At 36.7% G+C, this 20,572-nt stretch overlaps 2 protein-coding genes across 2 annotated transcripts; one reads left to right on the top strand and one right to left on the bottom strand.

The window, feature by feature from the left end:
* Positions 1-14,762: 14,762 nt before the first annotated feature.
* Positions 14,763-16,637, bottom strand: LOC112511467 (protein WHAT'S THIS FACTOR 1-like). Its single transcript, XM_025117096.1, has one exon. It carries the CDS (start codon positions 16,635-16,637, stop codon positions 14,862-14,864), a length of 1,776 nt encoding a protein of 591 aa, XP_024972864.1. The 3' UTR covers positions 14,763-14,861.
* A 1,633-nt stretch (positions 16,638-18,270) lies between these two features.
* Positions 18,271-19,747, top strand: LOC112510797 (14-3-3-like protein). The gene is made up of 5 exons (XM_025116145.1): positions 18,271-18,300; positions 18,414-18,428; positions 18,740-18,862; positions 18,995-19,111; positions 19,679-19,747. The coding sequence occupies exons 1-5, from the start codon at positions 18,271-18,273 to the stop codon at positions 19,745-19,747; spliced, it is 354 nt and encodes a 117-aa protein (XP_024971913.1).
* The last annotated feature ends 825 nt before the right edge of the window (positions 19,748-20,572 follow it).

Raw genomic sequence — 20,572 nt, 5'->3', positions numbered from 1 at the left:
TTAATTCAAAATTGCCAAAATTATAAATTTCCTAATTTATCTATTAATTTGTGGTTAATATTGGTTCTCACAGTTACCACAAACTAATTAGTTCTCATTTGATTAGACCCCTATATATATATATATATATATATGATATATGATATATTTCAAATGCAACCCTCTCTATTATTACAACCAATATAATCAAATCTTGACCATCCACTAGATTTTTGTCCTTTTCTTTTTAGCTGAAAAAGGTACTTACGTCTTTGATAAATACATGATAGTTACTTTTTTAATAGCATAATATTTTCAATGTTTCCATCCATAATTCTATTTCTTTTTTTCTTTAATTTCTAATTGACTTGGGAAGGATTGTTATCTTCTTCTTCAAAGTTCATGTTGAACCATCTCCATCTTCCCACCATCTAATGCAGAGGAAATGATCAAAGATGAACATAAAAGTTCTTCATCCAAAAATCATTTAGGCTCATAAAAGTTCAAATTTATTGTAGTTTCACAAAGTAATATAGCATTACACATGAATTGTAAGCAAGTATGTGGTGTAAACAAAGAAGAAGATGAACTTGAAGAGTCGATCCATTGGACTCGTGGGACTTAACAAGATGATCGTATTGTTGCTTAATCTTCCTCTGTGTGGCGCTAGAAGAAGAAGTAAAAGAATATAAACACAATAAAATCTTGATTTTTTTCCTCCTTTTCTATAGCCGCAATCAGTTCATCCTTAACTACTATTTGAGATTTCGAGAAATCGTTGCCATCTAATCGTTTTTCCTTCCTCTTTTCTTCTCCTCCTTCTTCTTCCCACACTCCTCATCCCTAATCGTCGTAGAAACGTTGTTATTCACCGCCTGATCATCCTCAAAAGAGCCGGCAAGATCTCAAGAAGCAAGGAATTATTAACGTTCAAATTGTGGGATTTTAGGTTTTAAATATTGGTATTGCGATCGTCACTATTGATAATACAAAATAATGATGCAACTTCATTCAACTATGAAAACAAATGATGCAACTATCTTCAGTAAATAGTTTCAAATGAAGATACCATATTCTTTTTGTTTAACCAAATGACGTAACTACATTCAGTAATGAAATTCAAATGATGCAACCATATTCTTTTGGTTCAACCAAATGATTCAACCACATTCAATATTGACATAAACTATTGACTAACATGTTCATCAAACAAGTTTTATAATTTGTATGGACTAGTCAAAGGGACTAATAATGAAGCAGTATTGAGTTTTGGCACGGAATGAGATTCATGTGGTTGTACCAATGATGCAACCATATTCATGTATGTACAAATTCACAAACAATACAGTAGCAACAACCATGAAGAAAGGTCTCAAATAACTTAGAAGTTCAATCATATTCATGTGTTCACCAATTCAATGATGCAAATATTCATATATGTTGTTTTACTAATTATTCATTTACATTCAACTTTCAACAGGTTCATGAAAAAGAATTCATAGAAAAGGCCAGTTCATTAAATGCACTCTATAATATTAATTTTTTTTTATCAATTTTGAACTCATATACTTGTCATAAAACAAAATTAAACTTCATTGAGTAATTTAATCAAACAGTTAGTATGCATTCATTAATCAAAAATAAAATATCAATCGTAATCTTCATTGAAGCTTAAAATTATCCAATGATGAAAATGAATTCATATAATTTGAACGTAGTCAATTAGAAATCTTGGTTCAAATACTTAATATGTAGTTTCTAACCTTTTTTTACCATCATCGGCTTCTGTTTGTGTTCGTACTGAGCGCCCACTATCTGATTTGAAATCAAGAACCCTAATGTTAGTAATTTTGAATGAAAGTGTATCACATATTATTGATTCTTTATTTGCATTCCTTCATTCGTGAATCGATTTTGATTTCCTTTCTCTGTAGGTTTGGATTATCTCACCTGAATGTTCGGTGAGTAGTATACGATCTCTAGGGGGAGTGTAGATATGGAACTGATTTCTGGCTTATTATATCCAAACAACCATAATTGATGAATTTTTATTCCTAAAATTCCTAAATTAATTTCCAAACTATTTATTAATTACCCATTTGCCATTGATCAAATTCTATCCATAGATGAAATCATGAACGACCCAGATCTGGTTGCATCAGTTGTAACAATGAAGGGGGTTGCATAATAAACAACCATTCTCTCTCTCTCTCTCTCTCTCTCTATATATATATATATATATATATATATATATATATATAGGCGAAGAATCGTGTGATAATGAGAGTTAAGGTGAGAAACGTAAGAAATGATTTGGACCATTGATCACCTTTAATCTCAAACATATCCATAAATAGTGCTTGATACGGGAATTGATCATGTGTATCTCGGTACATCTCATCCTAATGTGTATCTAAGGGTAGAGATCCCTTTTTTATGTTTCTCACCTTAACTCTCCTTCTCACCGGAACCCAACCCTATATATATATATATATATATATATATATATATATATATACATGGGCCTAATCAAATGAAAACTGATTAGTTTGTGGTAACTGTGAGGTCCAATCTCAACCACAAATCAATGGATAAATTAGGAAATTAATAATTATGGTAGTTTGAGTTAAAATTATAATTAGAGGGTATATTAGGTATTTTTTTAAAACTACTCTCTCCTCTCTCATCTCTCTGACCTCCAATCTCCGGCCTCCGATGAAATCGGTATCACAATATATCACAATGGGTATCACATTGTGTATCTTTGTGATTACTTGGTACCTGCCGGATTAATGTTCACCGGAGGCCGGAGATTGGAGATCGGAGAGATGAGAAAGGAGTTTTTTTTTTAAATACCTAAAATGCCCTTTAATTATCATTTTAACTCAAACTACCATAATTATTAATTTCCTAATTTATCCGTTGATTTATAGTTGAGATTGGATCTCACAGTTACCACAAACTAATCAGTTCTTCCTTGAATGAGCCCCTATATATATATATATACATATATATATATATATATATATATATACATAGACTTGAGATCATGTGAGACCAAGGGTTTTTCGTGAGACCCGTAAGACCAATTCTTAACCCTTAGATTATATCTACAATCTGAACATTCATAATCACAAAATTGCCATGAGATTTCTCAATAATCACAAAATTGTCATCGTGCAACTCTAGACCATTAGATCATTAGCTTATAAAATTGATCAATGAACATAAATTGGTCTTATGGGTCTTACAAGACACTCTTGGTCTCACGTGAATCCAACCCTATATATAGCCATAGGTTCAATGAGAAACCCAAAAATATGAGAATGAGAGAAGCATCCCAACCATTATTTTAAACTTTTCTTTTTCCAAGTTTTTTATTTCATTAATTAAGATAATTATGAAAAAAAAAATCAAATTTCCTAATTTATTTCTTATTTTTTCTATAACCTTTTTTGGATATCAATAATCATCGATTTTTTATCCAATTTTTCGCCTTGAAATCATTGGCAATTTTACAGTATACAAATAGAATTAAATCTTATTTGCCTAAATCTCATATGTGAATATGAATAATGATATTTTTCATTAGTTCATATGCGAATATGGGAATCCTAACATCTGTTTTTGTTAGATCTTAGAGGGATCAAAGAAGGTTAAAATCCCTTGATGAATTTAAGATCATTAGTAAAGGTAACCTCCTTATCTTCACACTCAAAATTTTGGGTTTTGTGTGTGTTCTTCATCTCCTTTCCTCTTTCTGCATCATTGTCTTAAGTTTTGGGTTCCTTAAGGTCAAGAAGATCTTTAGAGAAGCTTTGGAGCTAAGATTTGAGAGTTTGCTTGTAGATCTCAATTTTTATTCAATAGAAGCTCATGCTTTGGATTAGTAACCTAGATTTAGCATAAATCTAATAGAGTTCAAGTTACTTTGTGATAATCATGTACATGCCAAAATGTGTATTTTGAAGTACTAATGTGTTTTACTTGATATTTATCAACTGTTTTGAGTATTTGGTGAAGTTTGCATATATATATTTGGTACATATGGATTAATAAATCTTGAAAATCTTTATATTTGGGATATTTGGACATTTTGATAAATATATCATGAGTATAGGCTTTTTTTATATATCTTATAAATGAATATTATTTGGTGATAGTGCATTTTTAGTGTATTTTGTTTGGGTGATCTGTACTATTATGTTATAGGAGATTTTAAAAATAAAAATGGTATAATTTCAATTGGAAAATGGTTTGTCCCAACCAATGATGTGTTTTTGAGTTAAACATGCCTCTTAAGCATATGTTTGCATAAACGTTGGTTAAATACGTTTTTATTGCTTAAGATGACTCTTATTTAATATTCAATGAAGTTGTCGAGCTTTTGACTCAGTTTTGACTCAAATGAGTCTTGGGGCCATTTTTCCGGTTTAATTTGCTCTATGTTGGGGTTTTGGAGTTATATGTAGTTATGACATATTTGTTTGTAACTTACATATTTTGAGTGCGTAAATCATTCATTTGGGGTCATGTAATTTACACCGTAATATATTGGATCCATAGGTATAAGAGTCAAACATGTCGGGTAAGTGAGGAGTCTTGATGTTCTCATTTTGTGACACATGATCAAGAAGGCATTGTGTTCGTTGCGGTATTGCGGAGGTGAACCCTTATAAGTCGAACTTCGAGATCGTGAGTATTGTAGGTTTGATGTTTTAACCCTTATGCATGAGGGTTAAATGCTTTGTCTTATCAAGTAGGGAATTTTGAGGTTCCTATTTTGAATGATAGTGAGTAGACCCTAAAGTTCGAATGGGAACCTTGAGGTTGGAACTCTAATATAGAGCGAATGAGCACTAAGATCAGGTATCCTTAAGGCAAAGCCCAGTGGTGCGTATGCATTTAAAGTACTGTGACCTTGAGGTGACGCCTAGTAAGTGGTGTGCACTAAAGTTATTGGAGACTTAATGTGACGCCTAGTAAGTGGTGTACACTACAGTTATTGGGGACTTGAGGTGACACTTAATATAGTGTGCACAAAGTCAGTGATCTAAGGTGTAGTTTGATAACATAGATATGTGGCACACTTTTGTGTTCCCGCCATGCCAATGGAAACGGGTCTCTCCCACCACCGTAAGGTGTTGATTTTGGATTTATAGTTTATCCATGTTTCAATGACATTTTGAGTATGAATTGTTATCCATGATTTGTGGTTTTGTGTATTGAGCCTTATCCATGCTTTTGGGATGTTTATGATAATAGTGTTTTATCCAGGTTTCAGTATTTGAATATTGAACCTAGTTCACATTTTGGGTGAATATTGGCTTTTGGGCTCATTTTAAATGAATGTTTTGATTAATGTTTTTTCATCACGAAAATGGTGGATTTTTATTCCATATACATATCATTTTGGGAATTGCGATTTAAATAACATTCATTCCATTTTACTTTTTCATATAACTGATGAAAACAGTTTGTACTCACTAAGAGTTAAGCATTATCTTTTTCCTTTGTAGTCTTGTCCATCAGGCCCTTGGGAAAATGGTACTAGCGACACTATGATGAGATGAATGCTAGTTAGAGGCACGAGAAGGAATTAGCTATTCAGGGACATCTTTCATTCATGGAGATAACAACTGTTGTTGGGCCTTAGTAACCTCGTCCCTAAATATAGACTTGGTTTACCTTTGTTGATGTTAAATTTGGATTTGTTATTTAAGGTCATTCAAGTATTGATTATTAGAAAGAGATTTATCATTTATTTGTTATATTATTGGAAGTTTTGAATTAGTCTATGTTTCCTGATTTTAGGGTATTACAAGTTGATATCGTAGCTTAAGTTTGAGAGATTTAGGTATTGATTTAGGATGTCTGGACTCAAACTAGCATTTTTCTTCTTTGTGAATGAAAGTGATAATGTACGATTATGCACTTGAGATAAGATATTTCGAGGTTGATAGAGTCATTAGAATCGAGAATCAGGATAATGGTGGCAAAAACTCTCATGTGAGGTACACTCATGATTGCACCTAGCTAGTGTCATTATGAATTTACACATTGAATATAGCCTCATTAAGCTCTCCCTTTTGGACCTAATAATGGTATGAGAAGATGAATTTATGTACCTTGATTGACTACAACAAAGGTGAGCAATGGATTTGTCTACTAGTTGGAATGTGATATTTGTTTGTATTGCTTCTCCAAAAACATTAGATTGATGCTAGACTAAATCAAAAATGGCTCTCCGAAACTCCTTTCCTTTCTACGAAACATGGTATTGTGAAACCACAAGGGTGGTGCCTGATTGGTTTGAGCTTGGCTCCAAAGGTCAAAAGTACAAGGAGGTCTCAAGTTCAAATCCAAGGAGTAATAAAAATCCCCTTGTGGCCACGGAGGTTCAAATGCGGTGACTCCGGGCTATCTGCAAAGCAGCTGGAATTAGTCGGTTCGCATAGCGGGTTGGATATCCAGGTTAATAAAAAAAAACATGGTATTGTGGGAAACATAAGGGGTGTTTGGGATTTGCTTATTTGAAACAACTTATGATTTTCTACAAAAGTTCTTATCAACTTATTCTAAGTTATAATGGTTTAACTTCTTCAAAAACTCCTTATTACCGGTTTGTCACTGATATAAGCTGTTTATCCAAACACTCCAAAGTGCTTATTACCGGTGTCACACCGAAATAAATCAATAAGTTGTTTTTATAAGCAATCCCAAAACACCCCTTATTTGACACCAAGGAATTGCACCCTTATGTTATAGCTATCATCACATACTCACTTTTAACATTTTTTTTCTTAAGATATTTGTTAGGAACTTAGTTGTTAAGCCACGTGTACAGTTCAGGTACTTTAGAAGAAGAAGGGGTTAAGGGGTAGTTTGGTCTTTTCATAAAGCTAGTTGGTTTAAAGAGAGGAAGGTCAGTGTAGTGGATGGGATTCAAATTCTGTTAGATGTATACGCAACATGAAGGAGAGAGTTAATCCTCTCGAAAGATTAACAAATTCATTCAATACATCATTCGATTTCTCAATTTTGTCTCCTGCGATTCTTAATTGTTGTTGGGATTTTACCATGGGAATTGATCCCATAGAGGAAGGAGTGGGAAATTTGGAGAGCCGCTAGTTCCATAAGCCTTATCAAATTGGATTAAGCCACACAAATTAAGCTTGGTGCTTGGCATATATACATTAATGGTTAAAGATAGAGCCTTCTTTGAGATCTTGGGGTCTCTTAACCATTACGATTGCGACCGAGCAGTCGCGGAAGATTTTTTGGTTAACTGGGAAACGTATATATAGTCTTCTTTTTCCCTCCAAATTCGACAGAAAAAGGAATATACAAAATTCCTTCATTTTCTTTCTGCTTTTTCCTCAATATACGATCCATGAACACATAGGAATCTCGACAAATTAACGTTCTCGTGCAAGAACGCGAATTAGATAGTTGTATCCTCTAAACAAACGCTCAGACTACGCACTAGTAGGGGCTAAATTATGTTTAAGGACACTACATAGCAAGCCTCTATCTGTTTATCATTCAATCGTTGATTCCAAGTAAGTTCTCTTACTTTACATGATAAGAATCTGTTATGTAAACATATATATACACATACACATACATGTTTCGTTGGTTTTCTTGATTTTAGTCATTCGTTGCACACTAATTGCTCGCAAACATATACACTAGTTCGTGAAAAGTCCGGTGCCATAACACTGGTTCTAACAATCTTAAGCAGAATTTGTGATGGATCCTTCATCCATGACAAAGAACCATGTCAAGAAACAGGAAAAATTCAAAGGGACGGATTTTAGACGCTGGCAACAGAAGATGTTGTTTTATTTAACAACTCTTCACGTCTCCAACATGTTGACGGATGACGAGCCCCGAAATCCACCCGTGAGTCTTGGACAAAATGTTCTAACTGCCGCTCAAATAAAACAATTTGAGAAAGTGGTGGAAACTTGGAAGAGCAACGAATATAATTGTAGAAATTATATTCTAAACGCTCTCGATGATTACCTATATAATATCTACTCGACTTTCAAAACCGCGAGAAAGATATGGGAACCATTAGAGCGTAAGTATAAACCAAAGTTGCTTGTTCCAAACGATTTGTGGTAGGAGAATTCCTACATTACAAGATGATCGACTCTAAGTCAATCGTCAAACAAGTCGAGGAACTCCAAGTCATCACTCACGAGTTGGAAGTGGAAGGTATGGGCATCAATTCTGACTTTCTAGTAGGGTCTGAGAAGTTACCTCCGTCATGGAAGAATTTCAAATTATACCTGAAACATTTAACTGATGATATTTGCTTTGAACAACTTGTCCTCAAACTCCGAGTTGAGGAGGATAACAAATTGTCTGAAAAAGCCGATGCTAGTTCCCTTGAGCCAAATGCAAATATGGTTGTTGTAAGCACCTCTAATGGGAAGTTTCAGAAATTTAAGGGCAAAGGCATTGCCCCTAAACCATCGTTTAAAACTCTCTTGGCCCACCTAAAAAGAACTTCAAAAAGCCGCACATCCTAAGCTGTTGGGTGTGTGGTAAGTCCGTTCATAAGGCAAAAGATTGTAGACACAAGAGAGATAACGATGGTGGTGGAAATGGTGGCAGAGGTGCTGGACCGTCTCACCAAGCCAACATGGCTGATTCTGAAACGCAATTCATCGGTGTGGTGGAAGCAAACTTGGTGACTAACACTATTAATGCTTGATACCGGAGCCACTAGACACATCTGCAACACCAAAGGCTCATTTGCTACATACCAAAAAGTTAGTGATGAAGAACCGATGTCTATAGGGAATGCGGCGACGGCGAAGGTAGAAGGCAAAGGGAAAGTGATTCTGAAGCTCACTTCCGGGAAAGATCTCGTTCTTACAAACATGCTACATGTACCTGACATTGACATTAGGAAGAATTTAATTTCTGGTCCTATGTTAAGTAATAAGGGATTCGAGATTGTGTTTGAATCCGATAAGTTTGTAATTACTAAAAGGGGTCTGTATGTTGGTAGGGTTATCTCTCCGAGGGACTCTTCAAAATGAACACTGTACATAATGACAATGTAAATTAGTGATAAAACGACGAGCATTGGCTCGACTTCTATATACATGATTGATTCATCTACCTTATGGCATCCTCGACTTGGGCATGTCAATTTTCGTTGTTTACAAAGAATGACAAAACTTGGCATGTTACCGTCTTGTTCAATGAACAACAAGACTAAGTGTGAAATATGCATAGAATCCAAGTTCACTAGTCATCCACATAAATCCATTGAGAAAATAATGAAGTCCTTGGTCTAATACATAGTGACTTGTGCGACTATAAAGCAACTCCTACACGTGGAGGGAAAAACTATTACATATCTTTCATTGATGATTGCAGTAAGTTTTGCTATGTGTATTTAATCAATACCAAAGATGAGGCTTTGAATATGTTTAAAATATACAAAGTCGAAGTTGAGAATCAACTCGACAAACGGATGAAAATCTTAAGATCCGATAGAGGAAAAGAGTATAAGGGGCTGTTTGTTTGGCTCTTAATGGTGACATTAAGAGCCAACCTCTTAATCGGTAAGAGGTAAGGGTTGTTTGGCAAAAAAAAATAAGCCTCTTAATAGTTACATTAACCTCTTAACCATTTTATGTCTAGAGCTTCAATCAACCATTTAGATTTCACTTTTTCCAACTTTGCCCTCTTCCTTCACATCCCATCCCCCCATCGTCGCTCTTCCATTCGTCTTCCCCCCYYCCATTCCCGATTGCTGCAAAGCCCTCTGTTGCCGGAGGTGATTATCTACAAATTTTAGCCTCGACCCACTTCCATCAGACTTCCTGCCACGGCCTTCTTCACCCAAGCTCCTGCTGGCAGCCCTCTGTTGCTCCACCTTCCATCTGATGATGATATTGTCTGTATCTCTGCTCCACCTTCAAAACCCACAATTTGCATCTTATTTATTTATGGGATTAAAATTCCAGCAATTTGATTGGCTACCTCATCAAGCATGTTAACAAGCTTTGCTTTCTTCTTATTTATTTATGGGATTAAAATTCCAGCAATTTGATTGGCTACCTCATCAAGCATGTTAACAAGCTTTGCTTTCTTCTTATTTATTTATGGGATTAAAATTCCACGTTCACCACTTCTTCAAGAATTTCTTGGGTTGCATTTAAATACTTGAATTCAACAGCATGTTATGCATACCGTTGACACTGTTTCGACGTAATAATATTATGTTTGTTTGGATTAATATGAAATATGTAGTTATATTTGCAAAATAATTGTTTTATTCAGATATCTGTCAAACAGCTCTATTTCATTCAGTACTAAATCATACAAAGGGTTAAAATGGTAATTTGTTGTCATTCAGAGAACAGTTACCAAACAACATTTTTCATTCAGCACTTAACTATTCTGGCCCTCTTAACCATTCTGACCACTTAACCATTCTGGACTAAACCATTCAGCAACCGCCAAACAGCCCCTAAGTCAAATGACTTTGCTGAATTTTGCTCCTCTCATGGTATTGTGCATCAAACGACGACCCCTTATACTCCTCAACAAAACGGAGTAGCCGAAGTAAAAATCGAACATTGAAGAATATGATTAATTCAATGTTGATAACCTCGGGGGCACCACATAGCGTCCCTTTCCTCCCATATTTAGGAGGAAAGTTTTGGTAGAAACTTCTCGTTATTTTCCCTCCCTTTCCTTTTTTTTCCTAAAAATGTTTCAAAAACACCGAGTTTTTTTTTTTTTTACTTTCCTCCCTCCCCTTTTCTCAGTTTCCATCCTTTCCTTCATAAAAAATGATTTCAAGAACACAACATAAACAAAGGGACGCTACTAGATAAATTCCAATTCCAGTTATCGATAAATCATTGGACGAATTACATGGGGCTAACTATTTTTCAAAATTCGATTTGAAGACAAGCTACCATCAAATCAGAATGTGTAAAGAAGATGTGCACAAAAAAACCCAGGAGGGGCACTAGGAGTTTTTGGTAATGTCGTTTGGCTTACAAACGCTCCGACAACATTCCAATCCTTAATGAATGAAATTTTCAAGCCATTTTTAAGGAAGTTTGTGCTAGTTTTCTTCGATGACATATTGGTGTACAACAAGACAGTGGTGGAACATTGTGAGCATTTACGGGTAGTAATGTAGAAATTGCAAGGACATCAACTGTACGCAAACAGAAAGAAATGTTTGTTTGGCAAAGAAGAAGTGGGTTATTTAGGTCATGTGATCTCAGGCAAGGGGGTGGCATGCAATGGATCAATCCAAAGTAGTAGCCATGTTGTGTTGGCCTCAAGCCTTCAACCACAAACGATTGATTACTCACTTGAGTGGATTTTTGGGCCTAACCGGTTACTATAGAAAATTCATCGCCAAATACGGAGAGATTGCACGTCCATCGACATACTTGTTAAAAAGACAGAAATTTGTGTGAAATGAAGAGACAACAGTGGTGTTTAAAGCAGCATTGGAGAGGTCATTGACTTGGTGTTGCCCGATTTCAATAAGCCCTTTGTGATTGAAGCAGATGCATCAGGTGGGGGAGTGGGGCTGGTTCTTTTAAAGCAAGAGAACCAACCCACTGCTTTTCACAGTCAAGTGTTAATTCAAGTAAGACAAAGGCTAATTTACGAAAAAAAGTTAATGGCAATCGTATTCGTGGTGGTAAAGTAGCGACCACACTTACTTGGGAGGAAATTCAATGTCAAAATAGATCGTCAAAAGTTTGAAGTTCTTATTGTAACAACAAGTGATTGAGCAGCCACATCAAAGAGGGTAGATAAGCTGTTGGGGTATGACTTTGATATAGTGTACAAATCGGGAGTGACGAATAAATAGCGGGCGCGTTGTCGAGGAAAGAATTAGAGTGCTCGGTGATAGGGGGGTCCACAATGGAGGGAGTGGGAGACTATTCATAAGGAGATAGAGGAAGATACAATGTTGAATCGAATTAAAGAAGAGTTAATGGCAGGGATAGCGGAACACAAAGGATTCGTAGTAAGACAAGAATTTTTATGGTACAAAGATCGATTGGTGTTAACCCGAAATTCATCCTTGTTGCCGGTTGTCTTGGAAGAGTTTCATAGTTCACCGTTGGGAGGTCACTCAGGCACACAAAGAACTTTCCAACGGGTGGCATCAGAATTGTTTTGGATTAGGATGCGTGCAGATATTAAAGAGTTTGTCAAGAGTTGTGTTGTTTGTCACAAGAACAAATGTTTAAGTGGTTCACCAGCAGGATTGTTACAACCTTTGGCGTTGCCGATGCGAGTTTGGGATGAGGTAGGGATGGTGATTTGGTCCGACCCGGTGGGGAACCCGGTTCATCCGACCCGGACGGGGATTCCCCGCTAAAACGGGTACCGGGGCCGGGGATCCCCGATAGAGGCAAACCGGGGCCGGGGCTGGGGTCGGGTATTGTATCCCCCGACCCGCCCCGCACCCGGTATATATATAAATATTAACATTTTGATTATTTGGGCTTATAATTGATATGTGCGGCCTGTTGGACTTATGAACTTGGGCTTTGTAATTGATATGTCCAAATTTCAATCCTCTTCTACTCTTCTTGACTAGAGTCTAGATATGATGTAATTATATTAACACTTGTTTTAAATTTTACATTTCTTTGGATTATTGTTAATTTTACAATTTTATTATTTTTATTAGGCAAGACTAKATATGATGTAATTATGTTGTTATGTTGATCATGCTTAGAAAAAACTTATTAATTTTTATTTGACCGGGTGTTGACCGGGGGTTGACCGGGGTTGGCCGAAAGTTGACCGGGGACGGGGACTGTGTGTATAAACGGGGGTCGGGGCCGGGGATTGCAAACCCCGCCCCATCCCCGCCCCGTTGCCATCCCTAGGATGAGGTGACGATGGATTTTGTAGAAGGGTTAGCAAAATCGGAGGGAATGGATACTATTTCGGTGACTGTGGATAGGCTAAGCAAGCGTGCGCACTTTATGCCTTTAAAACATCCGTTTAACGCACAACAGGTTGTTGAGGTGTTTATCAAGGAAGTTGTACGACTACACGGTGTGCTGCATTTGGTGGTTATAGATTGAGATAAGTATTTCAGAGTCAATTTTGGAAGGAGGATGTTAGGTCAAATATTATTATATCCGAGATCACCGTTTATGAAGACAATAGTTGAAGATGGGAAGGTCAAAGTTTAAAGTCAACATGGTCAATAAAAGTCAACATTGTTTTTAATTGTAGTTTGAATTTGTAATTAGTCAATTGTAAAAGTAGCTTGTTAATGATAGTTTGTAGTTAGATCTTAACGTGCTACTCATTTGTTATATTCTAGAAAGAGAAGTTAGAGAGAGAAACATGTAGAGTGAGAGTTTATCAATATACATGATGATTTGATATCTAGATTGTTGTTCTTATTGTTTAATTTATTGTTACCTGATTTAAGTTGAGTTTATCAAAGGTTTTCCGATTGTAAACGTGCTACTCAATTGTTATATTTTAGAGAGAGAAGTTAGAGAGAGAAATATGTAGAGTGGGAGTTTATAATATACATGATGATCTGATCTCTAGATTGTTGTTCTTATCATTTAATACATTGTTACCTGATTTAAACTGGGTTTATCAAAGGTTTTCCGATTGTAAGGGACAATTTAAGGATGCATTTGATTCGAGCACAGCAAAAAATGAAGCAGCAGGCTGATCAGTGATCGGCATCAAAAAGACGATTCATTTGAAGGGAAATGGTGTTTATCAAATTAAGGCCTTATCGACATAAATCAATACAAGGACGGAAGAACCAAAAGTTGTCAGCTCGATTTCATGGGCCTTTTCAGGTGCCGGAACGTGTAGGGAAAGTGGCTTATCATTTACAATTACCTTCATCAACTAAAATTCGTCCGGTTTTTCATATCTCCCAATTGTGAATTGTGGAGGGCCATTGGGCAATGTTTTTCGTCAGACAAAGATGTCAAGAGAAGAAGAAACTATGTAACTGCACCTCCCAAGTCGCATCCCTAGTACGTAGTCTTACTCTATAAAAACGAAAAATATCACATAGCAGTAAGTTTTCTTCTTCAATGGCCATGCACAAGACAAAGCAAAAATTAGAGGTTTCGCTTTAATAGGTCATCAATCGGTATGTATATTTTCTTTGATTTGGTATAATTTTTAACCCCAAAGTCTTAGTACCGCCTCAGTAGTTCGAGGCATACAACCCAACCAACCTAGCAGAGGCACTGCCTCAAGAACGTTTTTCATAAAGGCTAGTGGTATAAAGAGAGGGATTCAAATTCTGTCAGATGTATGCGCAACATCAGGGAGAGAGTTAATGCTCTCGAAAGATTAACAAATTCATTCAATACATCATTCGATTTCTCAACTTTGTCTTCTGCTATTCTTAATTGCTTCATCATTAGCATGTCTAGGCAAATGCTCAATGGTTTCTACCAGTTGGATATTGATGTATAATTGCTTGAAAACATCTAAGAACTCTCTGAATTGCACATCAATCTCTAGGAGAAGAGAACGATGGCAGAACATATAGGCGTAGAGATCACAACATGCTTTTGAGTTGGTAGATTAGGTGGTTTGCTTGCAAACACCACTCTTGGTGCTTGTGGTGAAGGTATCAATGACTCATAAACAATGGCTGCAGATTTTGGTAATGATATTAGACTCATTTTGCAATGATGCTCTCTATTTTGGCTTCTGGTGGAAACAAGAGTCAACATTCAGGAATACTAATTCTACAGTTAGTAAAACACAAGTGAATCAAGTTCTGAAAGATTATTAAAGATTCCGGCTGAAAACAAAATTTAGCACAAGGGAACAATACATAACTAAGCTGGAGAAGAACTCACACAAGATTAAACATCTGCAGTCTGAAATCTTGACTCCCTTGTTCTTGAGCCACCCCATCTCTCTGATGATCTGCCACGAGCTTTTTGAGCAGCTGGAACCTCTGTTCCAAGAAATCTTGAACGGTTTGTTTCCCTTGTGCCTCTTCTTTCAGACATCATATTGGTTTCTAAATTCGTCTTCTCATCAAGCATGTTCTTCCTACTTGTTCCTCTGCCTCTTCTATCAGACATCTGATTGGTTTCTGAATTCATCTTTTCATCGAACATGTTCTTTCTAGTTTTTCCTTTACCTCTTCTCCTACCATCGTTCTCGCTGCTTCTTGCATTTGGAGTGTTTCTTCTAGGCGAATCATTATGGTTAAACTTCATTGTTCTTCCTCTAATCTTTCTATTCCCATTTTCTTGATCAGAATCATCAGTACTTATATGCTTCCTTCCCTTTTGAACCGAAATGTTTCCAGTTTGCTTCAAAGGAACCTGCCCTTCAAATTTCGTTTTCTTGGTGGGTGTTCTTCCATTAACAACCAATCTGTCTCCTTCCATAGAATCACCATCAGTAACACCTTCAGATTCAGAACCTGATAAGGAAGACACCATTTCATCCCCTTCCTGCTCGCTTGCAGTATCACTCCATTCGTTATCTTCTCCTTCATTCGAATCTTGTGTAGTCTTGTCTTTTTTCGGTCTAACAGCTTGATTGGTGTTCTTAGATTTGTTTACCATCACCATGTTCATCAAATGAATATAGTTAGACCTCAAAATCATCAATGGATGTTGAGGCTTCGAAACTAACAAATCCCTCTTATAAGCCTCTCTCAAAACCACTGTATGTGTGTTCAATTTACTAGAAACATAGAAGATCCCAGGGTGTTGAAGCAATGCCCTCTTAAATCTTGATCGAACACCCAAATATTCACCAAGAAACAGTAGATTATCCTTGTCGGTTCTCTTGGGTACCAAAAGGTGAAGAAGCTCATGCAATACAGCAACAGTCCATTTATCAGATTCATCGCTCTTTGCCTGCAAATCCAGTGCATTCTTATAAGGGGAAATGTATGGCAACTTCTGCCACCCATCAACCCATTTCTTAAATTTCTTATCCACCTCGAATCCACGAGAATATTGCAAAGGAAATGAAGTCATTGACTTCTTTTCCATCACAGATACTGCTACTTCATCACTCCAACAAACCAATTCAAGTTCGTTTCCATTACTAGCGACTTGAAAGTAGTCGGGAAACTGAGGAACAACACTTTGGGTGTAATCATGAGGCAAACCCAGATCCCATTTTAAGCGATCAATGACACAAAGAGGGAGTTTGTTGATTCTAGCTATCATCAGTAGCTTCAAAAGGCGATTGGCTACATCTTGTTTTTGAATCTCACTCTGGAAAAGAAGCTGTTCTTCGGCGTCAAGGGTGAGGATTTCTGGGGTTAACTTGACGTGAGGGTGGATTCCTAAACCACCTGGAAGGAATTCTTGGAATACAGAAGGGTATTTTCGAATAAAATCAATAGGGCGGACGGGTATACCTAATGAAGCTCTTTTGTCGGAGATTACGGAGATAGGAAGAGACTTTGATGGCTCGGAAGTTAAGAGGTTTTTTACGTTAAGCATGGGTTTGAGGTCTCTTTCTTTCTCGACGGCGTGATCGAGTGCCCGGTCCCGGACCCAGTTGATGGAGGTAACGACGGAGGAAGTTGCAGCGGCGGCGGTGTCATTGAAAGTATGGTAACGACGGCTAGGTCGTCGGAGATAGCTGAGTAGAAAATGCTGCTGCATTGGGGAATTTCAGGGTTTTTGGATGCCCGCTCCCACTTTAACGATGGGTTTTAATGTTCCTATTTTTAAGAAGAGTAAATTACAGATCTGGTCCCTGGGCTTTGTGATTTGTTATGGACTTGGTCCCTTTGTGTTACGATTAAATTGTCAATTAATCAATTTACCATTTTTCTTTGCGTTATAAGTTTTTAATTAGTGTTTCTTTTTATTGAATATCTATACTACCTTATTAAACATATTACCCTGAAGTCTAAAAGTCTTAACTTTTTAAATACCCAAATTACCCTTGAACCTCTTTTACACGCCTCTCCCACCCCCCCTCCCAATGTGCCTCTTCATTTTACCCGACTCCCCCAAGAACACTCTTCGATTTTACACGCCTCCCCCAAGAACACTCTTCTCCTTATCGACTCCCAAGGCGACGATTCACTCCCCAAGATGGTTCCTTTAAGAATCGTCCATCGTCCTTCTCAGTCGCCCAAAATCATTCGATCGTCCATCGTAGCACCTGCTGAATCGTCGCACCTGCTGAATCGTCCATCGTCGCACCTACTGAATCCTTCAATCGTCCATCGCCCAAAATCCATCATCCCACCGCTGCCGTCGTCCATCGTCCCACCGCCGCTTTCAGGTATGAACACTTTGTTTTTAGGTTTTGCTTTTGGGTTTTCGCTCTACAGGTTTTGAGTTTTATTTTTGCGTTTTGCGTTTTACTTTTGTTTTTAGGTTTTGCTTTTACACTTCGAATTGTTCTGCTTACACTGTCCTTCAACCTTCAACCTTCAATCCATCTTCCAGGTAATTACTTAGTTTGTCTTGCTGTTTTGGGTATGATTTTGCTTTTGTTTTTAGGTTTTGCTTTATTCATTTGCTTATTCTATTAGGAAATTTTTACTGTTAAAAAGTGCATTTCTGCATGCCTACATGCTTTGAGAGTTTTATACATGTACATAACTTGTGGGATTTATGTAGGTTTGTCATCAGTGTTATAATCACCTATATAGGATACCATTAGGTTTATACAAGTCATCCATTCCAAAGTTGTAAAATGAAAGAATGATTCACATCACTGGAGAACAGTTTGGTGTATCTATGGTTTAATCAAACTGTACCTTAAGCTGTTGAAAGCAATAGAAACATGTCTGTCTATTTTTGATAGAGAAAAACATTCTATAGTGATGGTACTAAAAAGTTGCATCTATTTTAGCACTGGAACAGGATTTAGTGATTTATTTGAACTGTATTAAGGGCTTTTGTATGAAGATATGCATTGCATTGATATCAAAGATAACATGTTATGTTTGGAAGATATCTTATTTGCTGGAGATTGGACYTTTAATAATTCCTGCCCTTGATTGTTGGTTGTCAAATTAGAATGCACAATCAACCTAAGGCCATTTCTGTTTCTGGTTTTCTTTTTCTTACAGTTATTTTCAACATGAATTTGTTCATGTTTTTCTGCACAGAGAGTTACTCAAATAATGGAACTTGTGTGCCTCTTAGGAGCTGTTTACCGACACTTACCCAAGTAAATGCTTACCGGCAAAATCAACTCTATCACTTACTTACCGGGTGTGATTTTAGTCCATCAAAACAGTATCGTATGCAACAATTTACCCGGTAAGTGCTAATCATGGTAAGATTAGATGCCCTCACTTACCAGGTAAGACTCTCGATCCTTGCCTTTGCTTTTACCAGGTAAGATTTCTTGTCTATGCCATTATGCATGAGGTAAGATATTTGTGTATCCTCATTGAGGATGATTGATATATGCAGATTCATATAATGCAGGTGTGTGCATTATTTCAATGACTTCATTTATATTAAATGTTTTCTGCAAGGATCTATGATGAATTACAGTGATTTTTTTGCATGATTCTAATGAAGCTATTTCATTATTTTCTGGCTTGAGTACCAATTACTGAAAAGAAATTTTTATACAAATAATAGTTTAACATACAATCAATAGATCTTTTTGTGGTACAATTAAGGACTAAAAATATAAGTGTCTGACTTATCCATTTTGGTCATCAAAACTTAGCATAAGGCATAACCTAATGTTATTATGTATGAGTTTAAGATTTTTATATTTTTTTCTGCAGGATATTGCAAACACCGAACTTGCCCCGACACACCCAATTCGCCTTGGACTGGCTCTAAACTTCTCTGTCTTTTACTATGAGATTTTGAACTCTCGAGACCGGGCTTGTAACCTTGCCAAACAGGTATGAGCTATATTTTTGTCATAGCAACTCAGATTTATGTACCATTTGGGAACTCATTTATATTCTTAAGGACCCTCTCCACTTTTTTCTATCTAAAGTGGCTTGATTGTGTCATTTCTCATGCTTTTCCAGGCCTTTGATGAAGCAATTGCTGAGTTGGATACCTTGGGTGAGGAGTCCTACAAAGATAGCACTTTGATCATGCAACTTCTTCGTGACAACCTCACCCTGTGGACCTCCGATATGAAGGTATAAATGATGTTTTCCTCTTATTCCACATTTCTAAAGAGAGATAGTCAGTAACACAGGATAGAGTAATTGAGCCTGACCAGGCCTTGTAGGTCTCCATTCCAGCAAACCAGGACCAATTCCACTACAATCATTTCCATATGGTCTCTATGGTCCTGTCTTTTTGTCTCTCTACAGTTTAGAACTTTAGATGTTAACTTATTTCAAAGGGAATCTGAGCCGAGGTCTAGCACCACCTAGGGACTAGACACACTCTTTTGCATTTGTTCTTGGGGGCAGTGTGGCACGTTTTGCCTCATTTTGAGGGGGCGTATCGGAGTCTTTCATCAGCTAGATATGGACCATCAAACATGTGTCTGTCGGAACTCCTCTGCATGTGTGTGTATATATATACGTGGGCTCTTTTAGAGAGAGATTCAAAGGGGCTCCATATATTCCTGTACCAATCATTTAGAGAGATTCAAAAGAGTTCCAATTTTTCTCACATTGATCTTCTACAGAAAGATTCAAAAGGGTTCCACGTATTCCCGATAAAAAACATGAATTCTGGTTTTGTTGGTATTGCAGGAGGATGGAGCTGATGAAATTAAGGAAGCACCTGCTCCAAAGCAAGGTGAGGAACAACAACAGCAGTGAGAGGGTTTGCACCCTCATCTTAACCTTTCTTTATCTTTCTTTCCTTTTTAATGTTATTAAGGAGAATCTGGTTGCATATGGCTTCCAACTTCTCCATCTTTATGAATTCTTTTGGTCGTCTTCTAATTTAGTTTCATCTCCTTAATGATTCAAGTGTTTTGAATGAATTATAATTGATTACTTTTGTGTATTGATACATCGATATCATCATCTTCATTCTTTCCCACATGTAGTTTGTTCTACAAAGCTTTTGCCACAAAGTTTATAAACTATGTCTTAGGGGTTAACACAGGATTTGAAATACCAACACAATGTTTGCGGCTTGAAAAATGAAAAATCCCAACCCAACCCAAATCGTGCGGGTTGGGTTGGTCGAGTTGAAACTTTTAATACGTCAAAGTATTCCCGTATGGGTGTTACCTTGAATATGGTGTTTTCTCTACTTATAAAATATATGTATGTTAAGAGGGAAACGGTCTAACGATCTAATGTACATATTAACAAGGGACTTGCAGTCATATTAAATCTAAGAAAAAAAAAGGGTATTTGTTGTAACTTTTGTTCGAGGACTAGATAGAATAGAACAGTGGTTCTGGAAAACCCATTTTATGAGGAGAGTTTCTAACCCCGTACACATAATAATGTTTGGGATATTATAATGGACAAGTTGTATTTTCTTAAAAACTAGAATTTAATGAAGTTCAATTAGATCGATATGAGTTTGGTATGAATTTCTAGGAATCAGAGAGATTGTTTTTTTGTATGTTTCTTTGTGTCTATTTCTTTTTATGTGGCTTACTTTTTACCCATTTGGTTCTTTTTTTT

Source organism: Cynara cardunculus, assembly GCF_001531365.2.
Source record: "Cynara cardunculus var. scolymus isolate 2C chromosome LG 4, CcrdV1, whole genome shotgun sequence".
Lineage (NCBI taxonomy): Eukaryota > Viridiplantae > Streptophyta > Magnoliopsida > Asterales > Asteraceae > Cynara > Cynara cardunculus.
The sequence above is the reverse complement of the archived record's forward strand: the minus strand, read 5'-3'. Positions and strand labels throughout refer to the sequence as shown.

Excerpts from the sequence above, each read along its gene's own strand:
- LOC112511467 (XM_025117096.1), bottom strand. The coding sequence starts at position 16,637 with ATGCAGCAGCATTTTCTACTCAGCTATCTCCGACGACCTAGCCGTCGT.
- LOC112510797 (XM_025116145.1), top strand. The coding sequence starts at position 18,271 with ATGGTAAGATTAGATGCCCTCACTTACCAG. Across the intron at positions 18,863-18,994 it reads CTTGTAACCTTGCCAAACAG|GCCTTTGATGAAGCAATTGC; the intron begins GTATGAGCTATA and ends ATGCTTTTCCAG. Across the intron at positions 19,112-19,678 it reads TGTGGACCTCCGATATGAAG|GAGGATGGAGCTGATGAAAT; the intron begins GTATAAATGATG and ends TTGGTATTGCAG.